The sequence below is a fragment of the Coturnix japonica genome, chromosome 20 (assembly GCF_001577835.2).
Source record: "Coturnix japonica isolate 7356 chromosome 20, Coturnix japonica 2.1, whole genome shotgun sequence".
NCBI classification, from domain to species: Eukaryota; Metazoa; Chordata; class Aves; order Galliformes; family Phasianidae; genus Coturnix; species Coturnix japonica.
Window position 1 is genome coordinate 10,180,248 of NC_029535.1, and position 23,814 is coordinate 10,204,061.

At 41.0% G+C, this 23,814-nt stretch overlaps 1 protein-coding gene and 1 long non-coding RNA gene across 2 annotated transcripts; one reads left to right on the plus strand and one right to left on the minus strand.

Annotated features, from left to right (window-relative positions):
• Nucleotides 1–370: 370 nt before the first annotated feature.
• C20H20orf85 (chromosome 20 C20orf85 homolog) lies at nt 371–4,292 on the minus strand. The gene is made up of 4 exons (XM_032448593.1): nt 4,181–4,292; nt 3,744–3,825; nt 3,078–3,188; nt 371–1,134 (listed from the first exon to the last, which is right to left on the minus strand). The coding sequence occupies exons 1-4, from the start codon at nt 4,225–4,227 to the stop codon at nt 982–984; spliced, it is 393 nt and encodes a 130-aa protein (XP_032304484.1). The 5' UTR covers nt 4,228–4,292; the 3' UTR covers nt 371–981.
• Nucleotides 4,263–23,814, plus strand: LOC116654284. Its single transcript, XR_004309401.1, has 3 exons — nt 4,263–4,352; nt 5,699–5,785; nt 23,558–23,814. It is a non-coding gene; the product is annotated as an uncharacterized LOC116654284 (long non-coding RNA).

Here is a 23,814-nt window from a genome sequence, read left to right on the forward strand (position 1 = left end):
AAGTGTTGAAAAGCATCCAACGGAACAGTGTGTCCTTTCTAAATCAAACATCTTGGATTCCTCCCTGCTTACAGGAGGAACCAATTCATGCAGCTTTATCTGAGAGTGTGAGACAGGAGTGACCCTGTGCTCATTCCAACCCTCGTTCAGATATTTGATTGATTGAATGGCAGGTGACAGTATGGAAATGTATTTTATTTCCTCTCTCCATGCTGTATTGCACTGTGCTGTGTGGTTGCTATGCTGCTATGTTTGGTAAACAGGATACAGGTGAGATTCCACAGGCTGCCAAACCAAAGTGTGACAAACCTTCCAGCCAAAGACTGTTTGATAAACTGAGGAACGCCTGGTGGGCCAGTCAAGAAACTGCTGCGTGTTCATGTGTTTATTTTTATTTCTACACCAATATTTCTGAAAATAGGCTTGCAATAAGAAGTGATTTGATAACACATTGTTTTTTTAATGCAGAACGTGTTAAATGATGGATGTAGATGGATATATTCAGAAATTTTCAGTGCAAGAAAATACTTGTCGGCCAATTTAGCTTCTCTCTCTTTTTTTTGATGGAGTTCCTTAGACTCCAACATTCTGTTTCTGAGTTCCTACCAGTCCTGCTTGATATAAACACTAGTATAAAAAATCTGCAGCAACATAAATACTTGGTAGCATATTTTTGCTTTGAAACTTATGCTTAAAAACTTGTATCCTGAACAACAAAAAACACTTCTGAGATCAAAACTGCTTTTAGAAAGTGACTTCATTTTACTGAATGGCCTTTGTAAGCTTTACTTAAAGCAATCAGGCAGCTCCATTGGAAACTAGGCAACTCTGAAGCAGAATTCACAAGCAAAATGCTCCGTAGTGATGTTCACACATTGCCCCAGTGGTTGTGGGTCCCCGTACAGCTGTTCAACAATCCATTAGCGAATGTTAACTTTAGAATGCAAGTGCTTCTATGTTCCTACTCGTTATTTCCTACTGTTAGTCAGAAGGCTCAGGTGGCCAGTTCAGGCTCTTGAAGAAGGTTCCTTTGGTGCTCTGGACTTGAAAACGTTCGATTTGGAGCTCTGGAACAGCTGATCTCCAGCCAATTAACCCCTGGGAAGTCTTTGGAAATGGAGGAGATGGATGCACCTGGAATGAAAGTAACTGTCATGCAGCATCTTCCTTTGTGCTCCAGAGGGGATGGAAATGAGAATGTATGAAAATAGTGGGTTTAAACGCAATCTGATGAATGAATATCCTGAACGCACACTGACACTTATGGAAGATTGCCTAGTTGCATGGACATCTGATTTATAATACAGGATGTGTTATAATATAAAAAGTTATTAGGATAATTTAGGTCCCATTCTGTAGCAAGGCACAGGGGAAGAGAGAAGTTAAATGACCAAATTCCAGTGAAGTAACTAACTTTCATTTTCCATTCCTTAAAGTCTTTTAGTGCCTCAAGTGGTTCATATAACAGGAACTCAAAACTCACTGTTATCATTCACTAGTGTATATATTATGCATTTTCTTCATACATACAGTTTTATTCAATATATTTCTAAGGGCTTTACGTTATTAGAAGGGTTTATTCTTTAGCTTTAGCAGTAATCTTTAAGCTACCTGCCTTCTCTAAACAGGAAAAACAGCACTTCAAACTCGCTGCGGTGTATTTGGTAGCAATGCTGCCATGGAATAACAGTTCTGTGGCCAAATGCTAAAGATATTACTGACCAAGCTGGCGTCCAGAAGTACTCATCCATTCCACTTTCTACTTTAAAAGATGGGTAAGCATCAAGTTAATCTGCAACTAATCTTGCTAAAAAGGAAACAAAGCAAGAGCCAGCAGCCTCTGTTCAGTGACTGCTGTGCTTACTTTGGCTGAATCATCTCAGTTGGGCACTTTACATGGTTTTAGCATCTGGGGACTTAGTAGACACGCAGTAAGAGAACAATGTTTCAGTTCTCTTGCCAGACTTACTTCACTTTGTTCTTTGGCCAAGGCTCGACATGTTTATGATATTTAGGTGGAGCAGTTCCTCCAAAATGATAATTTTTATGGCCAGAAGTGCCACCCACCGAGCAGGATAATAAAGGAAATCATTTCCCACTTATGATCTGGGGGAAAGGACTACAGAGAAGCAATTATGAGTCCAACCCAGAGAGAAGAACAGATCCGATGAGTGTAACCATAAAGGTGAATGTGCAGAACGTTCTGCATACCCTCGTGTGCAGCAAAGGCAAACCTGACCCAATGAAAGCTGTGACGGCAGAAGTGCTGCCATTTGATTTCTGTCACACCCAGCACTTGCTCTTTTATGCAGTTTAGTCTCAGTGGAAGTACCTGCTCACCTTATCACAGCACCCTTGGAATCCCTTGAAATTTAGGTATCAATAAGGAACTTTCAGTCTCTTTTGTTTCCTTAATCTCGGAGCAGACTGCCCTTGCTGTTTGTTGGCATGTTCTGCCTCTCCTTTTATGACTGTGTTCCTCTCCCACTGTTGGCAATAGAGCTCTATGGTTATTCTGTTTGGTGGTGATTCGGACGCTGCACATTTATAAATCAAACACACTGACTCATTAGAGCTGACCTCTCCTGGCTGATCCAGTTTGTGCCACTAAAAGGACAAAGGCGTCATCTCTGCCAAAAATAATACTTACATAAAGATGGAAAAAACGGCCGCATCTTAACCAATAGTTAAAAGTGAGAGATGAGGCTACGATAAGCCTTGAAGTAAGGCGTGTGCATGTATATTTGAACAGTGACTGCTCAGCAGTTGTAAATGGGTCTGGGCGTTCTGCTATAATAAGCTGTACAGCTGACTGTTGTTACTCGATGTCACACAGAACGGGGGACGTGCTTTAGGGAAAGATGATGACATCCAGTGAAAGCCCTGTGAGCGAACAGCCACATCCAAAGGGCCATTCCTTCTTCTAAATGAGGGCTTTCAAAGCATTGCTTGGGCCGCTGATACAATTTACTCTGACCTTTAGCTACAGGCCCACCTCTACAAGTCAACTGATTGTAGGGGCTGGGTGGTCTCAGACAGGCATTGCTGTACTGCAATCTCAGAGTCTCATTTCTAACCTTAATGTATTTTTCCACAGGTGTCACAGGGCGAATCCGCAGATGCTCTGGGAGCTCTATCTTGGGCTTTGCTTTTGCTTTTGCTCTTTCCTTCTTTTCTTCTTCAATCAACTGAAATAAAAACATCAGCACTAAAAAACCAGGCTCTGAGGGTAACAGTACGGCTGCATTCAGGGCCTGCACCGATCCTGCTCTATAGCAATGAAGTATCCCGGTTCCACCCTAACAGTATGCGATGCTGTATTCTCATATCTAAACACTGGTGAGAACAGACACCTCTCCAAATATTTGAGTTCACTGTAAATTTCTCTGCTGCAATTTTAATTAGCTACAACCTTTCCCCTGTGGCTTTTAAGGTACCATATGGACAGACAAAGGGGAAATGTTTTCCTGTCAGCGTGCATCTCGTACTTGTTAGCACTGCTGGGAGTCGTGTTTCTCAGGAGAAATACATGGGGCTGTGCGTGGCATATCAATTACCACGGGCTGCATTTCATTCAGAGGAAAGCAGAACCTTGAGCCCATCTTTACAGGCGCTGCATCTGCAACCTGTGACCCTGGCTTAGCAAAGCACACACGCTGCTCTGTGCTCATCGTGCTGTGTACATACAGCCCTGTGTGCCGCCCTGCTGCACACCACACCCCACCCAGCACCGTTTGTTTTACCTCGTCGAGAGCTGTTTTCAAGAAGCCCCATTTGTGAATCCATCTTTTTGCAGTTTCAAGTTCAGTTTCAACGGCTCGTTTCCTGAAAAAGAGAAACGTGTGAGGAGACCTCGAGGGCCACATTCTAAAAGTATAAACCAATGAACCCAATGATAGAAAGCACAGCACTGAGCACCAGCCTTCAGAGCAGCACATCCACGAGCAACACGGCTGTGCTGACTGCTCTGTGTCTCGGAGGCAATGGGAGCTGTTTGCACGGGCTGGGAAGGAGGCGATGCTCGAGCTGCCTCCCTTCCCCTGCCCGCACTAAGGGCTTTGTGCCCTCGTGCCGCTGGAAGGAAAGCACGAGCCTCCCGGCGCTGCTGAGAGCCGAGCTGGGTGCAGAGCTGGGTGCAGGGGGGGATCGGAGGGAAGCAAGGGAAGCTGAGCAGCGCTACCAGCAGCTGTCCTCGGCCACGACGTTGCGCGGCGGCGGCTCTTCCATCTCCCCGCCGGGTGGAGCCGTTACGGGGCGGTGTTGGGATGGAGCGCGTGGCCGCAGCACGGAGCTGCCTCGTGTGCTGCTCCGTGTTTGAGCTCGGCCCGCAGAGCGTAACCCGCGTTGTGCAGGTGAACCGTTTTTGCGCTTTTTTCCCCTCCTCCTCCGTCAGCTCCTTTATAAATCGTTTCTGCAATGAAAGCGGCCCCTCTTGGTGCGAGGGGTTGAGGCAATTCCCACCCGGTGGTGGAAGCTGCTCTGTCCTAACGCTGTAAGTCGTTTTTCCCACTGTTGGACACTTACTGTAACATAAATGCGTGCTTTGACCCCAGCCGGGTGGTTTGTAGGTAGTGTGTCTGAATGCTTATTTGCTATTTCTTTCTTGTCGAGCAAAGTATTTAAAAGCCTTCAATATTTGCACTTGAGAAAGCTGTAAATGTTTTAAGCTGCCATGTAGGTAGGCCAAGAACTTCAGTTGGAATAAGAGGGGAGGAGGTCACTCTGCAGCCCTAAACCAGCAGCTGATGCAGCTCTCAGTCCAGCTATCCACAAATGCAATATTTCACTTATGTGCCGCTTCTTGGTTCCCTGTTTGATAATTAGACCGGCAATTAGATCAGCCGGGTCTGCTATCACACCCATAAATGCTTGCTCATCCTCCTATTTAATTAACCCCTGCTGCTTAGTCACACTTATCTCAGGAGTCCTCTTATTACAGTCTGGATGTTTTCTGTAAGTAATTTGTTAATGAAAGCAATCAAATTCATATATATATGTATAATTATGTATCAGGGTTTAATCTGCAGTAGCGTTTGTTAGGAGGGAATGAAACCTTGTACTAATTTAGTGAAAATAGAGCCTGATGATGTTCAGTGTTTCTGGTTTGGTGTTGGTGATCTTTTAGAGGAGGGGAAGCAGGGAGGTGAGCTGTTGGCTTTGAGCTGTTGTTTGGTTCTTCTGAGCACGAGACAATATTAGAAAGCTTGCAGTATGGGGAAGTGAAGTGAGATGGGACTTTAATGAGCTGCCAGCTGCACAGCTGCACTTATGGATATATTTAAGGTCATGTATCCATAAAGGTCATTTATGGAAAGTCTGCATCTTGTAATGACATACAACTGAGTTTGTCAGCGTGTTACAAACGTGGAAGTAAATAATAGGTAGATACGTGTTTAAGGTGCATGTTTGAACGTCATAAATCTAATGAGGAAATGAGCTGATTTGACCCATGTTCTTCTGTGTGTTTCTACAAATGCTGCCAGCAGCACGAGGTGGGGCAATGATGGATGGATGTGCTTGGTGGATGTGCTGGATGTCACTGCCGGGTCTGTCTACAACACGATAGTCTTGGAATGTTGTGTTGGTTTGGGAAAAGGTGGTACTGCTCTCTGAAGTGGAATAGAGAACCAAAGTGACTTAAATAGACTCAGCAATTAAGGGAAATGGGGTCACTGATCTGCTGTGTTTCACAAAACAGCTCCACGAATGGATGTGTTTCTGCAATCAAAACGAACAGAACAGAGACAGGAGAAGGTGATGCATGAGCTGAAATGAGCATCCAAGGGTAGGTGGACCTCTTACACTGGGATTATCACATGAGACTAAGTGTAAAGCTGTGATGTCTTTGCTTATGTCATTATTGGTCTTTGAAAGGAGGCAAGTTTCTCCGGGAATTTCATATGTCTGCACTGATATGAAAATGTTAAAGCTTTTTATATTGGTTGTTCATGGAGAAATGGTCCAAATTCGCAGACAGTATCTCTGCTGATCTCTGAAACTGCTTGGAAGGAGCAAACCTCTTCCAGGCTCTAAGTGGGATTTTGCAAGTGTTGTTTATGAGCACTTCAGCTTCTACTGAGTGAACTGGGAGCGACTGTAGATCATATTTGTGCTCAGTTTCTAAAGGTGCAGGTATAAAGTACCTTATGTTTGACAATACTCTAATCCAGCTCTCCTGTTATGTTCAGTTCTGGTTATAAGGCCAGGCCGACGTTATGGGCCTAATTCCAGCATCCCGTTATCAGCTGCAGTTTTTATTGTGCTTGATATTCTTGCCAGTAGAGATGAGAATCCTCTGCTTCTCATCGGACTTGGGGGGAAAACAAAAGAAATGCTTTATTTGTTGTTTTTGCTGTTGTAAAGGCTGTTTGGAGTGTTCTTATATGTCCTACTACATCGACTATAAACATGAATTGCTACTCTACAGTATTCAGTTCAGAATTGTAAGTAGATCAAAATCACTTATCTCTTTAATAAGAGCTCCATGTTGTTCACATTGGAAAGTTACCAGGGGAAAGTACAGCTGAGGATCCTCTCTGAGAATCATGAGATAAAAGCTACTGCTGCTTTACTGTTTTACTCCTCTATGTACATGCAAGGTAAGTGGAGGTGGCCTGGGGATCAGCTGGCAGGACAGTTCCTGAGACACTAATCTGCTTGGTTTGCCTTTGAGGAGGTCTGAGCAGCGTCAGGACTGTCTCAGCTTTTGGCAGACTTAGTTATGCAGTAACATGAAAGCTCAGAGATTCTTCCAACCCCATCCTCCTCCTGTGCTGTTCTAACAGTGCACTTCATCATACACTGCAGTAACTGTCACCATGAAAGCAACGATGCAAATGATAAAGTCAGACTTCTGTTCCCCTTTGTGATCTGAAAGCTTATGAGTTGAGGAGGACTTGTCACTAAGCGAGGCTTTGAGCAGGGTGCTTTTATTCTGACTGCTTCTGAAATGTATTGCATCTTTGCAGTTGTTTAACAGGAATGTTTCTTAGGAAGAGGTGGGAGTTACTGATGTAATTCTCTCTGTGTGGGACAGCTGTGGCATAGGGGGCTCTGCAACTTCTAACTCACTGTGTCCCATTGGAATAGAAGTTTACAACTGCTGTTTTCTATCTGAGAAATTCAGACAGTGCAGTAGAGTAACGTGTAATGAAAAACACACATTAGTGATTTGAGGAATTGTCTTGAGGCTGTGCCACTAACTTGTGTTTGACCAGTAAGTCCCATGCGCTCCCGATGTGAGATGGCTTCTGCTTTACATCGGGTGGTTCTGTAGGGCAAGTGCCAGTGTTCTGACTGGGCTGCTTGGCTGGAAGGTGTGAATAATCTACACAGATGTGAGATAAAGCGCTGAGGGAGAGGAGAATGCTAATATTGCTAAGGAAACCCACAGTGCTGTATGGCAGTGTGTGCTCTGTGGCTTTATTTGTGCTGCACTTCTCACTATAAACACTACTGTCTTTGCATCCATCTACAAACCTAAAAGGCATCATTTTCCTTCAGGTACATGTTAGCTGGTATCTCTCCTCCTCTGAGGGGAGGCCTCTGAAAATGAAGATGGATGTTGAGATGTCTGTAAATCCATACATAAATCAGTTCTTATGCACTTGCATTGAAAATGTTTCCAAAAAACATTGATTGGTGTTGGTAGTTCTGTCCTTGTTGCCCCATGTTGCTTTTTACAGCGCTGAGTGCGGAGGCTGAATAGAAGCGATCAGTGAAAGACTTGAGCTATTTTTGCAGTGTTTCTGACTAATACCTCAGTTGTAGACTGCCGAGTCACAGACTGCTTTGTTGGGATCGCTGAGATTTCTTTCAAGTAAATTAAGTCCTATTGAGACAATGGACTCTGACTTCATCCAAGAACAAAACGGAACCAACCAAACAAAAAAGCCCCGAACAGTGATGAAACAATAATTAAAAACACAACAAAAGAGAGCCCTGCTGAAGTCTATCATATCTAGGAATATGTTAATTAGGGCTCCTGGTTTACCACTTATTGGAGGAATCCGTGGTGTGCTATGAATGACTGTATTTTGTAGCCAAATCTGGGATGGTCATGATCTTATGGTGGCTGTAATTGTCCCATGGCTTTTTGAGTGGTGTCTGGCATTTCAGTTATCCCAATGTAGATTTTTTTCTCTCTCCATAAAATGTCGCAGCTGCAGCTTTTTGCAGGTTTCTGTGCTTGAATGGTGTAAGCAATCTTAACTGAGTTCAGATACTTGTCAGTAACTCCTGGAGTCAAAGTCTGTTTTGAGAAGATCCATTGCTTTGAGCTCCAAGTATAGATTTGCATGGGATACCTCCCTGCAGTGTCCTGGATGGGTGCTTGTACATCTGTGCTGTAGTTGGAGTTTGGTATACGTGCTCCCCAAGTTCTTTCTACAAGTGCCATGGAGGGTTTTTTCACTGTCAAATTGTTGGACTTTTTGACATCAAAACTCTTTGTTTGGAGGCGTTACCTCTGAGTGCTGCTCCGCAGCTCCAGTTGCAGAGGACCTGCAGGATGCTGCCTGGTTACAATTTAAAAGATCAGAGAATCTGACCACCACTTCTGCCCTTCTCTGAGTAAACAGTGCTTGTAAATGCCCAAGTGCAACACGAACTGGAATTCTCCCCAGATATGTGCTGGAGTACCTCAACATCACATCTATTACAGCGAAGCAAAGAAAACATAATTGTGATTTTTTTGTTGCATTATATAAACTAAAATCAAACAGTTCACGGTCTTTGAAAGTATTTTTTCTCTCAGTAGAGTGTATGTTTCAAATCAGAAGAGTTGCCTTTTTTTCTTTCTGCATGGAAGGCAGGGGGTCTGGGACATTTTAATAGCTTTCATATTCAACTCCGCAAATATATCATTGCAGCACAATAGTTTCTTTGCATGAGAATTGCTTAAATGATTCAAAATGGATTGAAAAATATATTTCAGGTTTTAATTTTATGCACAGAACATTAATGAGCAGTGCCCCTTAGAGACTTACTGTCAGTTTAACATATTCACAATAATCTCAACACAGATGTTATCCCATTTCAATCTTTTTAGAGAGAAGAAACCAGCAATTTTTCCTTGGAGAACATCAGAAAATATATTATTGTTGAAATTACATTTTGATCCCAGAATGCTGTGTTAAAATATCGCTGCTAGGATGAATAAGTGGCACATTATTTCTGATGATAAGCCTGTAGAACTTTTCTGAGCCTTCTGTAAATCCTACAAACAAGTGACAATTCTGTTAGTGCCACGCGGTTCAGTTTCCCTTGAGGATGACTGTAGGCATGATGGCGATGAGCGTCTCATTGTGTTCCCATTTAAGAGGATATTTGTTTTTAGTTCCGAATTCTCTATTTGCAGCTCTAACACGGTGAAGTTGTCTCTACCAGAAACATTTTACTGTTCCTTCCCTGAGCATGTGCATTAGAATCCCTGCTTGGAAGAAAGCATGTATTCAGAGTAACGTTTTGTTGGTGTTGGAAGCATCTGTAAGTCACTTTGTGTTCCGCAATATGCCAGTGCTTTGTTTTTCTGCTTAATGTACTCACGTTGTTCCCTTATATTTTGAAATATTTCCTGGGGGGTGACTCATAGTGATGGTTCTGCTATTTCCCCAGGCTGCCAAAGCCCCTCCAGGACTGCACAAATGCAAGAATGGTTCTTGGCTTTGATAGCAGAGTGCAGAATGTGTCACCAGTTGTTGGGGTTTTTTTTAATGGGGAAGGGGTGTGGAGTTGGGATGGTGGGGTGGGAGTGCAGTTGATTCTTACAGAATCAGAAGTAAATGCAGCAGTTCTGGCCAAAGCTGTGTTCCGACCCATTCCTTGGGAAGGGACTCCACCTCCTGCAGCCATTTTGTGAAGTCCATCAGTAGTGGTAAAGATTGCAGTTTAGAACACATTAAGTTCAGTGTTTCAAGGCCAAACGCTGTTTGATGAGCCTTGATGCAGATCATTGCATAGGAGAATGACTTGCTGGAACTTTAAGGCAGTGCAATGGAATACGCAGCAGTTCTTACTCTGTATAAGCTTGTGAAATAGCTGCTCCTTTCTCCTTTCTGTTGTTAGGAACGTTAGAGGAGAAACAACTGTTAATCTGATGATTTAAACTAACTGCAGAACTGTAAGCAAACAGGAGCGTCTCAGACGCTTTCAGAGTTCAAAATAGGAATATCTTCTATTTAAAGTTGGAAATGAACAGGAATCCACTTCAAATTTGAAGATAATTCACATAATGCTACCACTGAATTTTTTAAACCACTAATGCATTTTTTATTGATGGAAGTTGTAAATGTAAAATTTTGACATGCATTTAAATATTAATAGAAACTCCTTCTAGACACAAAAGTAAAAAAATCCTTCTGTGATTTTTAAAGACCAAAGAATACGGTAATTTCCCTACGCTTGTAGGCGATTGATTGCAGTGTGTATTAATGACATTAAGTATCATTTGCTCATGAAATTATAGCACTGGATACATTTGCTTCTATTGGTGCTTCGGATCTTTTCCTTATATCAATTTTTAACTGTATCCCTGGTAAGATTTGCACAGCTTTTGTCAGATGTGAAATCTGTGACGTGTAATTTAGTGACCATCGATGAAAAGATGATAGTCTTTAACAGAAAATGTTATCGATGTTAATGTCTGGAATGCTCTTAGATTGTCCCTGCCTGGAGAATGAATTCAGTTCCTCAGCAGAATACAAAGGACAGGGAATGCACTCTGCAGCAACCTGGGTTGTTTGGGTTTTTTAGTAGCTGTGGGAGGTCACGGGATTTAAAATATTTACAGTGTCATATTTGTGAAATGCAGCCATCCCAGGCACACTGAGTTGCATTCAGAAGACTCAGTATTTAGACATATGCTCTATAAGAAATGCTGCCATAGTGAAGAATGATTGTATGGTGATTGTTGTAGGAAAAACTAATGGATAAATCAATTTAATATTGACACTGGGGAAAACCAGAGTGGTGGTACTGAATTTAGGGTAGGATTTTGCTGCTTTTTTTACTGTAATGTTTTTCTTTATCCAAAAGTCTTTATTATTAGCAGTAATTTTATCCAAGGTTTGGCAACTTTCTTTGGTCAGACTTGCACCTACTTATGTGACCTGTACTTGGAATGTAACACGAGTAGGTTCTTTCCTGTAAGGATAATGAATGCCTGGGTAGATGCTGTAACAAGATGGAAGCCACAGGAAGGTAAATGATGAAGCATCTTCATGTGACTATGAGCTTTGGTTTGATAGAGTAATCCAGGTTATGAAATGCAATTTAACACGTGTACCCCAAATAGAGGAAAGCAGCTTTATTTTCAGTAACAAATTAAATAGAACCCACTCATGCAGGATTTCACATTCAAGTAATTGTGGAGGAGGGGGAATTACAAGAACAGAAAGAAAGTTTACTCTTCCTCTTCGTAGTGAAAGCAAATGTGTTTTTCTCCAGAATCTGCCAAGCCTGTGTTTTAATGATTTAACAGATGGAGTTGGCACATGTGAACCTGGAAGATGCATCTGTCTGATTTTTCCAGTCTGAGGATTTTTTAACTGCATTAATAGCACACACAGACGATGGTAAAATATCACCTCCCCAGGCTGCTTTGCTCTCCTAACACATAATGTCTTTTAAGAAAAAAAAAAAAAAGTGATAGGAGTCTGGGGTGAGGAAAAGGCCAAAGAAACAAGGTTTTGAAAAGTTTAATATCTTCTGCCTTCACTATGCCAGGCTTTTAAACCTCTCACTTTGATGAATTGTGTGTGTGTATGGCAGGGAAATGGAAATTCCACTCAGGCACCCTTATCTGTGATACCAGCTTGGTTAATTACTTGCTCTAAAAAGGGCCCTATTACAATTTTCTTTATTTTAGGGTGTATTTCTTAACATTCTTCCAGCCTTTCTGCTGAAATGGAAGGTGTGGCTACCTGTGTAAAAAAGCCTGGAGACTATGGCTTAAATACTTCAGTTGTGTGCAAACCACAGTAAATCAAACATGAAGTCAACCTTCTGTGTCTTGTTGAGCCCCAGTCGGGAAGTAGGTGGCTTTTTTCTTTCTAAGGCTGAAATTTTAAGCACTGACAGTGCACTTCTTGCAGAGGCTGTACTTGCTGAAATGGCAATGGCTTTCACTAACAGCTATAGATGAAATTGAGGAATGACAGGTTCTGGTTTCTAGGGCAGTGAAGTCAGAAGATCTGGCCTTATTGAAACCATTCATCAAGCAGTTCTGGTGAGCTGTAATAAGACTCTGAATTCTCAGGCAACTTATTGTCAGTATGAAAGGTAGTAAGGGAAATTTTCCCAACTAAAGACATATTTGACATTTTTTTAGAAGTTTGGAGAAGTTGAAATAAAGAAAGCGAAGTATCTGTTTTTCCTGTCCAGTATCTGTTTTTCCTGTACTGTACGTTTTTCACAGCAGATATTTTAGTTGTGGGTTTATAAATGTAACATACAAATTTATTTTTTTTTTCTGAGCTGAGAATAAGTAATAATGAATCTATGATGGATTTAACTGTGTTGCAGTGCTTATGTCATTTATTCTCTGTGTGTATTCAGGGCTTTGTCTTGACAAAAACTGAATGATTCAGCAATGTTCCTGTCTTCATTTGAAAGACCACCAAACGCAGTGAAATGAGTGACACCCATAAAATCTGACTGCAATTCCCTTATGGTTAGGAAAAAAAAAATATCTAAAAATTAGATGTAGATGAAATGAGCTATTGGTTCATTCCACTTGCTCTAGAATATCACAGTATCTGCCCCCCTTTGGAGGTGACGGCTTCATTTGACACTGTAAGCTCAGACCACCAGTTTCAAATACATTTGTAACTTCTGGCTGAAGTTAGGTGGGTTTAGTTCTACTTTTGCTATATATCATAAAAAATAGGAGAGTTACGTGATGCTTTTGCATGGTTGTTAAAACCAAAACAAAAAAGACTTGAGACATTGCAGTATTGAACACATGTATTTCAGTAGCCTTGGTCTGATTCTTGCAGACAGGAACTGATAGAACGGGTCTCTTTGCTTCTTTTTGTGAGTCAAAGAATTGTGCTGAGAAACTGGAAGCACTGGAGTCCCGGAAAGAAGAGAGTGCCAATTTTCTGCAAGCACAGGACATTGAAAATATCATTGCATTAACCATAGCAAATACCACTAGAACTGTTTGTTTTAATACCCTCTTGTATTTTAACAAATGGCTTCACAGTTTTAAGGTTTGATTAATCAGTTCATTGTGTTCTTCCTTCAGAAGAAAACGTGTTGCCGATCTCCCTTGGCAGGAGAGACGTACAGGTTCTAACTGAAACGATGAAGCGTTCTTTAAATTAGCAAAACAAAAACATGCCTTGATGCTCTGCTTCTATTCCATCCAATTTCATTTGAAAAGAGTGATGTGGCCCTTTTTGTCCTTGGCTGTGGTGACCATACTTCATCTGGATGAGATTCTTCACGTTTGTGAGATGTGACACACGGCATCAGCAGCAACTGGCTGTCGTTTCTCTTGCAAGATCCACTCATGCCCACATGAACCCCTCTGGTTGCTCTAACAGCTGCAGAGTCACTGAACATTCACAGTATCTTAGACACCAGGCATTTTGATCTCCTGTTGTAGTGATTCCATTATGATGTTAAGGTGCAAACATGTGTCGTGTCACTGGGCAGTCTTTTTTCTCTATATGTGAATGTGTAGGTATGCCAGAAACAGAGTTAAAGATTGCACTGGGCACTGCCTAAGAACTCCAACTTAGCATCATGATTTGAACTTAGAAACATGACAAGTGAATGTTTGCAAGACGTTGTGCTCAGTGCTGTTAACTTCTAGAAACTAAATGGAAGTTAATATTGAAAGTACCAGAAATCCAATAAATCCTGAGGCTATTTCAGTATTGGCAATCGTACTTATTGTTGGTTTTGAGTGCCAAATTTCTTTGCATGGTTTTTCCCTTCCAGTTTCCTGTCCCCACTTGTGCAAATTGTGAGGGACCTCTGAAAGACTGGGAACCTGCTTTGGCAGGGCTTGGACCAAATGACCTCCACAGGTCCCTTCTAACCCCCGTGATCCTGCAGTTCTGTGGTTCTCTATCCGTGTCTTTGTGCATATGGTGCTGGTGGCTGTTGTTGAGAAACTGTTTGTACTCGAGGATAGATTTAGATTTTTTTAGTAATCTGTTTATTATTTTTTTTCCCGAGGAATAGAACAGTTTGTGCGGAAAAAGAAAAGGTTAGTGTGATTTTATAAACCATCCGTTATTTAACAAACCAATTAGAATGATGACTTGGCAAAACCAAGCTTAAAGTGAATTAGATTGTGCCCCGTATTATAGCCCACGTTTGTTTTTTTTATAGCTTAAATCAGCTGTAATTTTGATCCAAGAAGTAAAAAGTAATAAAAATTGGAAATATCAGAAAGGAAAAATAGTTCTAGATTAATTTTCTTACTTTCAGTTTCAAATTTATGACAGAATTAATTCTTATTTGGTTTATCAAACAACAATTTTGTGTTGTAATCTTGAAATAAAGGGGATGGCACCAATGCAAGATATCAATATTCGTGAAGGGATATTAAATCCCAGACACCGTGGCTGGAAAAGCTGTTATGCCAGCTCACGTAAGATGCTAGTGGAGAAACGCAAAGGCCAGACTGACCTGAGCTATGGAGTCTTTCATCAATAATTTGAATAAGATTTGTCTTTTACTGTAATCAACAAACAAAAGAGAAGCATCAGCTAATAGAAGCTTCAGTAATAAAGTATAATTGAAGTGAGACAAATGAACAACTCGTCCATAATGACAGTGTTGGCTGCCATCTCTGTAGCACTAAACTCTGAGAGAAGACAAATACTCTCTGCAGCACCGAGTGTGACTGAGTGCCTTTAAGGAACAGAGAGTGCTAAATGACCTTTCATCACTTTAATCACTCGACTGGGTAGAAATACTTTTAATGAAGGTCAGACGACTGGAGAAATATCATGGCTGATGGTGTAAGTGGCAAATTCTGACTGTTACTCTGTCTGATAAGGTGTTCTTTTTTTTCCCCCAAAAAATGTTCTTTGCAATGCGTGTCTCTTTAAAATTATCATTTTGAAATAGAAGTTGATATTTTAGTGCAGTAATAGTAACAGTACCCTAATGAATGTTGTGGTACTAGATGGTGCAGACTGGTGAATCTTTAAAGCAGTGGTTGGTGTAAAAAAACGAAGAAGAGCAGAAAGGAGAGCAGGGCTTCGAGGTTTGGCTTGACTTTGACATAGATTTGTTTGTTATAATCCTATAGGGAGTAAGCGATTGCTTAGAGGGGTACTCTGAACTGAAGGAAGATGTGATATATTGACATGATGCTAGTGGTTTTATTTGGCAAGATTAGTTGGCACTGAAGACCTTTGCTCTCTCCTCTTTGACTATAAAATTTGAATTTTTAATTTTTGAATAAAATTTCAGTTTATTGAAGTGAGAAATCATTGGTTTTGTTTTATATTTTTGTTGTTGTTTGTTTTGGTTTTTTTTAAATACAGAAAAGCAGGAAATTGTCCACTACTGTCAAGAAAATGATAACCAAGAGTGGAAGATGAATCACAGATTAAATATTCACGAGTAATAGACCCAAAGCAAGATGTCATTCATCTTTCAGAGATGATTGACCTGATTTTGTGCAGCTCTTCAACTACAAATGCTGGTTGGAAGTTGTGCTGTGAGCCTGCTGTCTGCGGGTGCACCCTTTAACTCTGCCTTGTCTGGGCATACTGGCAAAGGCCAGAGTTGGTAACTTCTGGATTTTGCAGTTCTTTGATGCAGATGTGCGTGTACTTTGCTGATGGGAGCCACTGTTGGTGTTCTGGAGATTCAGTTTACGTTCACATCAGCTCGTTTCACAAGATTATATTTATGCACACTCCTTTTGCTGTAACTTGAGAGGTTTTTTATTGTTTCTTCTCTAATTGCTCCAATGAAAGCAGTCTGCAGAAGCATTAATATTAAATATCAGAAGACGGTTCTGTAAGTAGAGCATGCCTGCATCTGGTGAGCCTCGTTGAGAGAGTTGCAGGGAAATAGGTTTATGCTGGCATTAAAAAATAAAACAGCCCGCCTTGTTTCGAACAGAGACAAATGAAACATTTGCATCCTTGGTAATTTGGATGCTGGCAAAGTGGCCCTGTTTGTCAGTCCTTTGACTTCAGACACTGTCGTATAATTTTCACTCAGAAAAAGATGTACAAAGTGTACAAAAGAAAAAGGAAAGCAAAGTGTGTGTATTATTTCTTTACATGTTCAGCAGGAAATCAGTGATTTGTTATGCAGACACATCACTTTGTTATGCTACAAGATGCAATACTATGAAGCGATAGATCTTGAAAAATGAAAACGTGTCTCTGTGGGACAGTCACTCGCAGGGTGTTCATCTATCAGTTTGCATTGTGCCCTTCCAAGCCAAAGCAGAGCAGCAGAAATTCCAACATCTGTGATGTGTGCTCTTCCTTTTCACAGATAAAATATAAACAGGAGGAGGCCTGTTCCTAAGATGAAATGCATCAGCTTTGTCATAGCGTCCTTAATGTTCTGTGTTTCTCAGCACAGACGGACTATTGCTGTGTGACACTGGGATTTGAGCTTCAGAGAAGCCTGTGCAAATGTTTCCCTTCGGTTTCTGACATGTAAATTCATTCCCTTTGCCTCACTTCTTATCCAATAAATTTTCCTATCAGTCAGAGATTTCAGCGGATGCAGACATACAATAAAATTCAGCTGGAGGAGTTAAGTTTCCATCTGGTTCTGCACCAAGGCAGACAGCACAAAACTATAAGGCCTTGAAGTTCACGTACCTGGGCCTCCTGTTTGCACAAAGCTCAGCACTAGCATTTTTAAACTGGCTTTTACTTGTATTGCTGTAATGTCCAGCAACCTCCTAGCAGAAGACTGGGATTTTATGTTTCTAGATGCCTATTGAACACAAAACATGCCAGCTCATGTTCTAGAGAATTTGCAGCGCCTGTAGGCACAACAGACTGACTATTTGGATATAGCCTGTGGTACCATTCTATCAGATCCAGTATGAAATCACAGAAATGAAACTGTGTCTGTTCCCAGATTCCCACTTGATTAGAACTTGTGTCATGGATAAGTTTGACTGTACCCTTCCTATGTAGTATCAAGCCAGAATCAACATACTGCGAAGACTTTGGGACTTTTCTGTATACTTGAGATTTTTCTCAAATTTCAACTTGTTGTATGTGACCATACAGTAGTTCCAGCTTCCCTTCTAAGCTAAATTTCTAGTCATTATGGCTACTAAGTAAAGCTTGACATTCCAAGTAAACACAGGAGCATTCCTTTGATTTTAAAGGAAACAGCAACAGCAAAAAGTTGTTGCTCATCCTAAACATCTCATTTTCTAAAAGCTCACTGTTTTGTTTCTGAAGTTCTTCAGATTCAGAAAGAGTTTGCGGACGTTGTGCAGAATGTTTCTGTATCAGTACATCATCACGAGTGCTCCAACAGACATGTAAATGGAGTGGGGGCCTTGACCTGGCTGTCTGCTCAGCAGTGAATTTTACCTCGTCTGGTTGTTATCCCGGAAGGTAGAAACAGCTGCTGCTGTTAGACCATAAGATGGAAAGTAACTTCAGAGACTCAGACACTCTCCATCTTCTAAATAGAAAAGGAGAGATGAAGGATTGGCAGATAGCTACAAATCACAGCCTATGATTAACGTCTCCTCAGCTGCTTAAATAATGATACGATTTTTACTAAATGCAGACTCCCAGTGCTTCATCGATGGGAACAGCATGTATTTTATTTTTATGCCCAGATCTCACTGAAAGTCTGCACCACCTGGCATAGATGCTGTCCTGAAGCTTTTCTTGTTCAATTCATTCAAGGCTTGATTTTGCAGCTGCTACTGCAGTGGCCCTTTCTCAGGGTTCTCTGTCTGCAGACTGATTCTATCAAGTCTTATTGTGAACTGCAGAAAGTGGTGCTTTCAAAAGTAGCAGAATGACTGAGTCTGGACCTCCGTGGGACCTTGGAAGAAGCAGAACTAGAGGTGTCTTTTTTGTTTTTTTCCTCCCGCCCATTTCCTTCTTGTTCTGTAGCCTTGAAAACAGCATTTGGGAGAGAATGATTTTACATACCCTTCTGAGTCTCCGGGGTGGAGTTGGTGTTGTTCTGAAAACAGTTGTGGTTGGCTTTGCTTTACAGGCTTGGCTTCATCTACAAAAATGATCTTTTCCTGAGGTAGCAGCTGGGACTGGGGGGTAAACACATCATGTGCTTCTTCTAATTGAGCTATTTTGCTTTTTTGGCTTGTTAGATGATTTTTTTCCAAGAGCCCTTTTACCATATGATTGCTTCCTAATCTCCATGGCCAAAAGAATGTGTTCAGCTGGGTGTCATCTTCTGTTATCGTATGCAACAGCTGTGTCACTGGAGTAAACTGATGGTGTTTTGATAACATATATGCCCTTTCAGATCTCACCTGAAGGCTGAACAAATAAATGACGTTAGCAGTTTTATCTGATCCAACGTAACAGTTCAACACCAGGCGGATTGTCTGCTGCATTATCAGTTTCTGCTGCTGTGCTGCAGCTGTTTTCCAAGCCACCATGTGAACAATGGCGGGTCTTAAATTCTACCTTCAGTCACAGCCCAGCAGCCATTAAAGAATAAAAGAGAAATGAGACAAATGGCAAAGCTACATTGAGAACAGGGAGGTCTGTGGACAAATAACAATACTGTTCTGACTACCTGATGAGGGAAGACAGAAGTGTTCCTACATGCACACAGCAGCTTGAAGATTTGCTCTTTTGATCTGTGTGATGTTTCTGAGTGAATCTTCAGTTCTCCTAGGAAGCCATTATTAGGCTAATTGAAATGCTGCTTGTGTGTTTAAGAGCAGTAAAATGCTATGGTACATGCTTAAAACCTTTCCAAAAATTATATGAAATTCTTAGTGGGAAATTAGGCACCATATGTATATTAACACTTCCACCAGTGCGTGATTTAAACTGTAGATATTTCCACATCCAACAGACTTTCTTTGTGTTTTAAACAGAATATTTAATGGTTTTATGACGTTGCCTGGCAAGATGAGAGTATAAGTGGGACTTGGTCCCAGAGTGGTGACATTTTTGTAGGAAGATTTTAGCAATGGGAGTTCTATTCTCCTTTTTAGAAAGCAAATGGCTCACAGAATAGTTGCTTTCACTGCTACGTTAGTATGTTCTAGTCAATTGAGATACTGTTTTGTCTTCCCTTTGAATGAGAACATAGAACTAATAATCTATTAAATCTCTGTGCAGCTCCCTCTCTTGTTGGATGTTTTAATCATTCACACCAAGCAGCCAAATTGCCAAATTCTCTAGTGCATGTGTATGCTGTATTGAAAGATAATGGATGCATATGTTGGAACTAAATTTGGCCCACAGTCAAGAAACTTGACTGAAGGGGCTGATTCTACTAAGCAGTAATTGAAAACTATTGCTAACAATGCCTGATATAAACTTGTCCTTGTTGTTGTGTAGGATCTTAAAGGCTCAGCTCTGTGTGTTAAGTGCAGAGCCTCTCATTGACTTCAGTGAACACCGGATTGAGCTTGAATTGGTTTCTTTGTCTCCGTATGCTTTTTGTACCGTCCCTTATTATTATTATTTTTGTCAGTTACTTCAGATAACCAATAATTCTTTTACAACAATCGTGAATTAGTTTCTGTTCTTACTCTATCCCACTCCAAATTGTAATTTCTCATCTGTAACTCTTTAAAAGAATAATACAACATTTCAAGCAGTTGTACAGATAATTGCTGCCCCTACAAGCTGCAATCGCTGTGACACATTGAAAATTAAAAACATTCCTTTTCTGTTCCCGTACATTTCCTTTGTGTGTCACACTTTTACTATGGGAAGGCCTAGTCTAGTCTGTTGACTTGGTTTTACAGACATCCGTATGAATGTCTCTGTGCTGAGTCACAGCCTGAAGCAGTGATGGAGCACCTGGTGGGAAGGCAGGGACCAGGACAGCTCAGATGTAAGCACTGCATCTGAGTGATGAAAGGGCTGCAGCCAGGATCTATCCCTTCCAGCCCTCGTTTAAGGGTTGGCAGTGCAGGTGAGGGGATACTGGAGGTCCCTGTTTATCTGTGGGGATTTTTTTCTTTATTTTTTTTGGCTGTGTTTGTTGTATTTGAGCAAATCCTCACTAGCTGCAGCATGGGACCTTGCTACTCTGCTATTGCTGCTGCACTTTCCACTGCATTACAATACCCCAAAGAACTGATGGGTTTTTTGTGTTGTTAGAGTAAGGTTCTTGCTCTGCTGTGTGAGAGAGTCAGAAGCTATATGAACATGTGAAGTAACAGATACATGTCTCACCAGTGCTTCTGAACTCCAGCCGTGCTCATAAAGTGCTAGTAAGCTCGTAATCTGCATAGAGCTTGCTGAAATGTCCTTGCAAAATATTCTCTAGTGCTATTGCTGAATAGCCATGAAACTTTGGCTGTCTGGGAGATACTTGACTTTTATGTGGAAAACAGTTCATTTTTACACAGATAATTCTGGCAAGTTTCTTCTGTGGCACAGAAACAAATCCAGCACACAAAGCTGCTAGGGCATGTTTGAAAAGAATTGTTTTCTGAACCTCCACTGCTTGCACTGCATGGGAGGTTTGGAAGTATCAAAAATGTGATGCAGTGCAAGTCTGTCAGGCATGTAATGCTGTCACTTTCTTTACAGTAACTAGATTATAGTTTCAGCTGCAGATTGTGAATTGGTGTTGAATCTGCATGGTCAAATAGTTATGAAGTTTGGCTTTTTAACCATGGAAAAACATTAAAAATAGCAGAATTTTTAACTTTTCTTCATGGGCACCTGTATTTTATTGGAAGAAGAGTTGAGTAACCTCGGGAAGTGGAAAAGAGTGGCTTTGTGTAGATGTGTGTCAACTGCTTTGAAGTCTGAGTCCTCAGGGAGAAGTGTGTTGGCTGCCACTTACACCTCATGGCATCTTTCTCACTGGAGTTTGGGTTTGTGAGCATATCTAGCAGTTAGAGGGAGACATGGAGGCTTAGCTAGCCCAACCTGTGTTATTGTCCCTCTGTTCCTATCTCTATTAGTGATTGAGCAATAGCTTGCCTTGCCTCTATTATCTATCCTGCTAATGACACAAGATGCTCAAGTCATCAGGCCAGGGCCTGGAAAAGATTAAAGGAAAGTATGGAATTATTTTTTACTTTTGGAAATTCAGATAAAACAAAATGGCTGACTTGAATTCATGCACGGTATTTCTGGCAAAGGCAAGATGACTTTTCAAATATAAGAAACCAGTTCTTAAATTATGTCCACAAGGACTAGATTTCAAAAATATGCTTGATTTACTATTTAAAATTGCTTGTATATTCTGATACGCCACAGTAAAATGTTGTGGTCATTTGGAAATTACTTTCACACATTAAAAACTATAGTTATGGTAAAACAGGTAGTTCCCAAGTATTCTGAGCATGTTCCAAGTCAGTTCTGTGAGGTACTATCAGGCTTTCAGCAAATGTAAATGGATTTGTAAGTGATAGCAGCTGAGGACACTGTGCGGCATGATAGATGAGGCTGGCTCCAACCACGTTGGGAACAGTATTTCATTCCTATTCTTTCCCTTTTTTTAACTTTCACAACTAGTACAAAACATTTTTATCTTCTAGACTCAAGCAAGTCAGCAAGCAGAACTTAATGCATGGTAAATTGAGATACTGCCCATATTCTCGTTTTTAAAAGGCTAGGGAAATTTGTGTGCGTAACTATTAAATCTAGGACATTTCCAGTATTTGGAAACTGCTTATTTTGATAAATACTAAGTCACGATCTTGGCTGATGCTAGTCAGTATAGTTCCTTGGGAACAAGAGTGTTTGCCGGGTGGAGGACTTGGCACAGCAGTGTGTCACATAATATCATCCACAGTCCTTGGGAAAATGAAGGGGGTTTTTTGTTTGTTTATTTTTGGAGGGCAGTGAGTCTGCGGAACTCTGTCTCTGGGCTTAATCATAGCAGGCAGTTGTCATTAGTGGAGTGCTGTCAGGACCCATTCTGAATTGTGTAAATGCTCAGCTGCACTGCAGAGAGAGCCTGGGGTTTGTTACTGCTCCAATGGGCTGTTCCAGAAGCAGCTGAGTACCAAGATGGAGTAGTGAACTTGAGCCTACTTTGAAAATTAGTGCATTTATTCTCTTGGGAATTATGGATATCTGCTTAATGGCTTGAAAATAGAAGCGTGTTTCAATGAAATTGGGTCTGTTTTCTCCTACAGATGGTGCTATTTTCACAGAAAAAAAGTCTTAAAAGTTTAAATGTCAAATAACTTCAGTGCAAATTCATTTTCAGCCCACAGGAAAGAAAAACAACAGGGAGTTGCAAGGCCTATTAAACAAAATATGAATCAGTGCTGCCGTAGAAGTGGTTGAAAATCAATAGACACTTCCCAGTAAACCCCTCAGAACTGTTCCTCTTCATTTTGCTCAATCTGAGCTATGGCAAGTTGTCATGTAAATTGCAGCAGTCTATTCAAGTACTCCTGTGAGTACTGGGAAGGGCACACACGTGTGAACAAATGAAAGAATATCTTCCAGATCTTCTATCCAAGAACATACATGGAGATGTATTTTATCCATTCCTTCTCCCTCCGTCTCTCATTTTTTAATTGCATTTGAACATCTTATAGGCAAAGCAGGGAAGTGCTTTATACATTAAATATAGTGGACAAAGCTTGTATACTGACAGCTGCAGGAGTTTTGTGGGTGCTCGTTGCTTTTCACTCTTCTAGTCCTACATTCCAGGTCTTGGTTGATACTGGAAATTTTCTCAGCAATGCATTCTTGCTTTATTACTTTTTCTGCTGACTGATCCTTTTCAGTATATTCCCTTTTAAAATAGATATCTAATGCTATTTCTATGTTCGGCAGGTATGAAGTTATACACAAGGATGTTCCTTGTAATAACAGACTTCTGGACTATTTATGGTACTTTTAAACCTCTGTCTTCTCTTGACTGTATGGCGGAATTTTCAGTCTCTGAGTGCTTCTGATACAGAGCATCATTATAATGTGGGAGAAAAGGGAATTTGATGTCTCTATTAAAAAAGCCAAACAAAGTGCTTGTAGATTTAAAGTCAAAGTACATTGTAAAAAGGCAGCAACAGCCCATATTGTGTTTTCTGTCACTTTCTGAGAAGCCCCTTCTTGGTGTGTGCTGTGAACAGGCCTTGTTGCTGCTGATTCAGGCTCAGGCTGAATCAGAATTTTTTTCAGGAAAGATTTCTGATACAGAACCCAAAATGTCAGCAAGGCAGCAGTGATGGTGGGAGGAGCTGCCCTTCTCTGACATCACCCAGTGGGAGTACGGAAAGGAAATCACATTCCTCCTTATTCCAAACCAGCAAGGATTTGGTTTTGTTTTTTAACTAAACGTGTATCGTGGGCTGGCGAGGGCTGAACAGTGAAGGCAGTCGCTGCTGGAAGCATCCTGCTGCCAACAGAGGGTGTGACCAAAACGATATCGTTCTCTTTTTTCCTTTTATTTCTCCTTTCAGAACAACTCCTAGATGTTCTGTATACTGGCATGCAGGAGGAAAAAGAGACAGATGGTGTGACAGTGGGAGAACAGTCTATTTTAGCACTAATAAAAATGAGACTTGAGATCCACGTACGGCAGAGAAATTAGGAACTTGGAGAGCTGGGGAAGAAGCGAGACAAGCACTGACCTTTCAGAGTTACACAGCTATGCACTGATGGTTTTTATTTTGCACTTGAAATAAAGCCAATGATGGTACTGATACAGAGTTTAAAT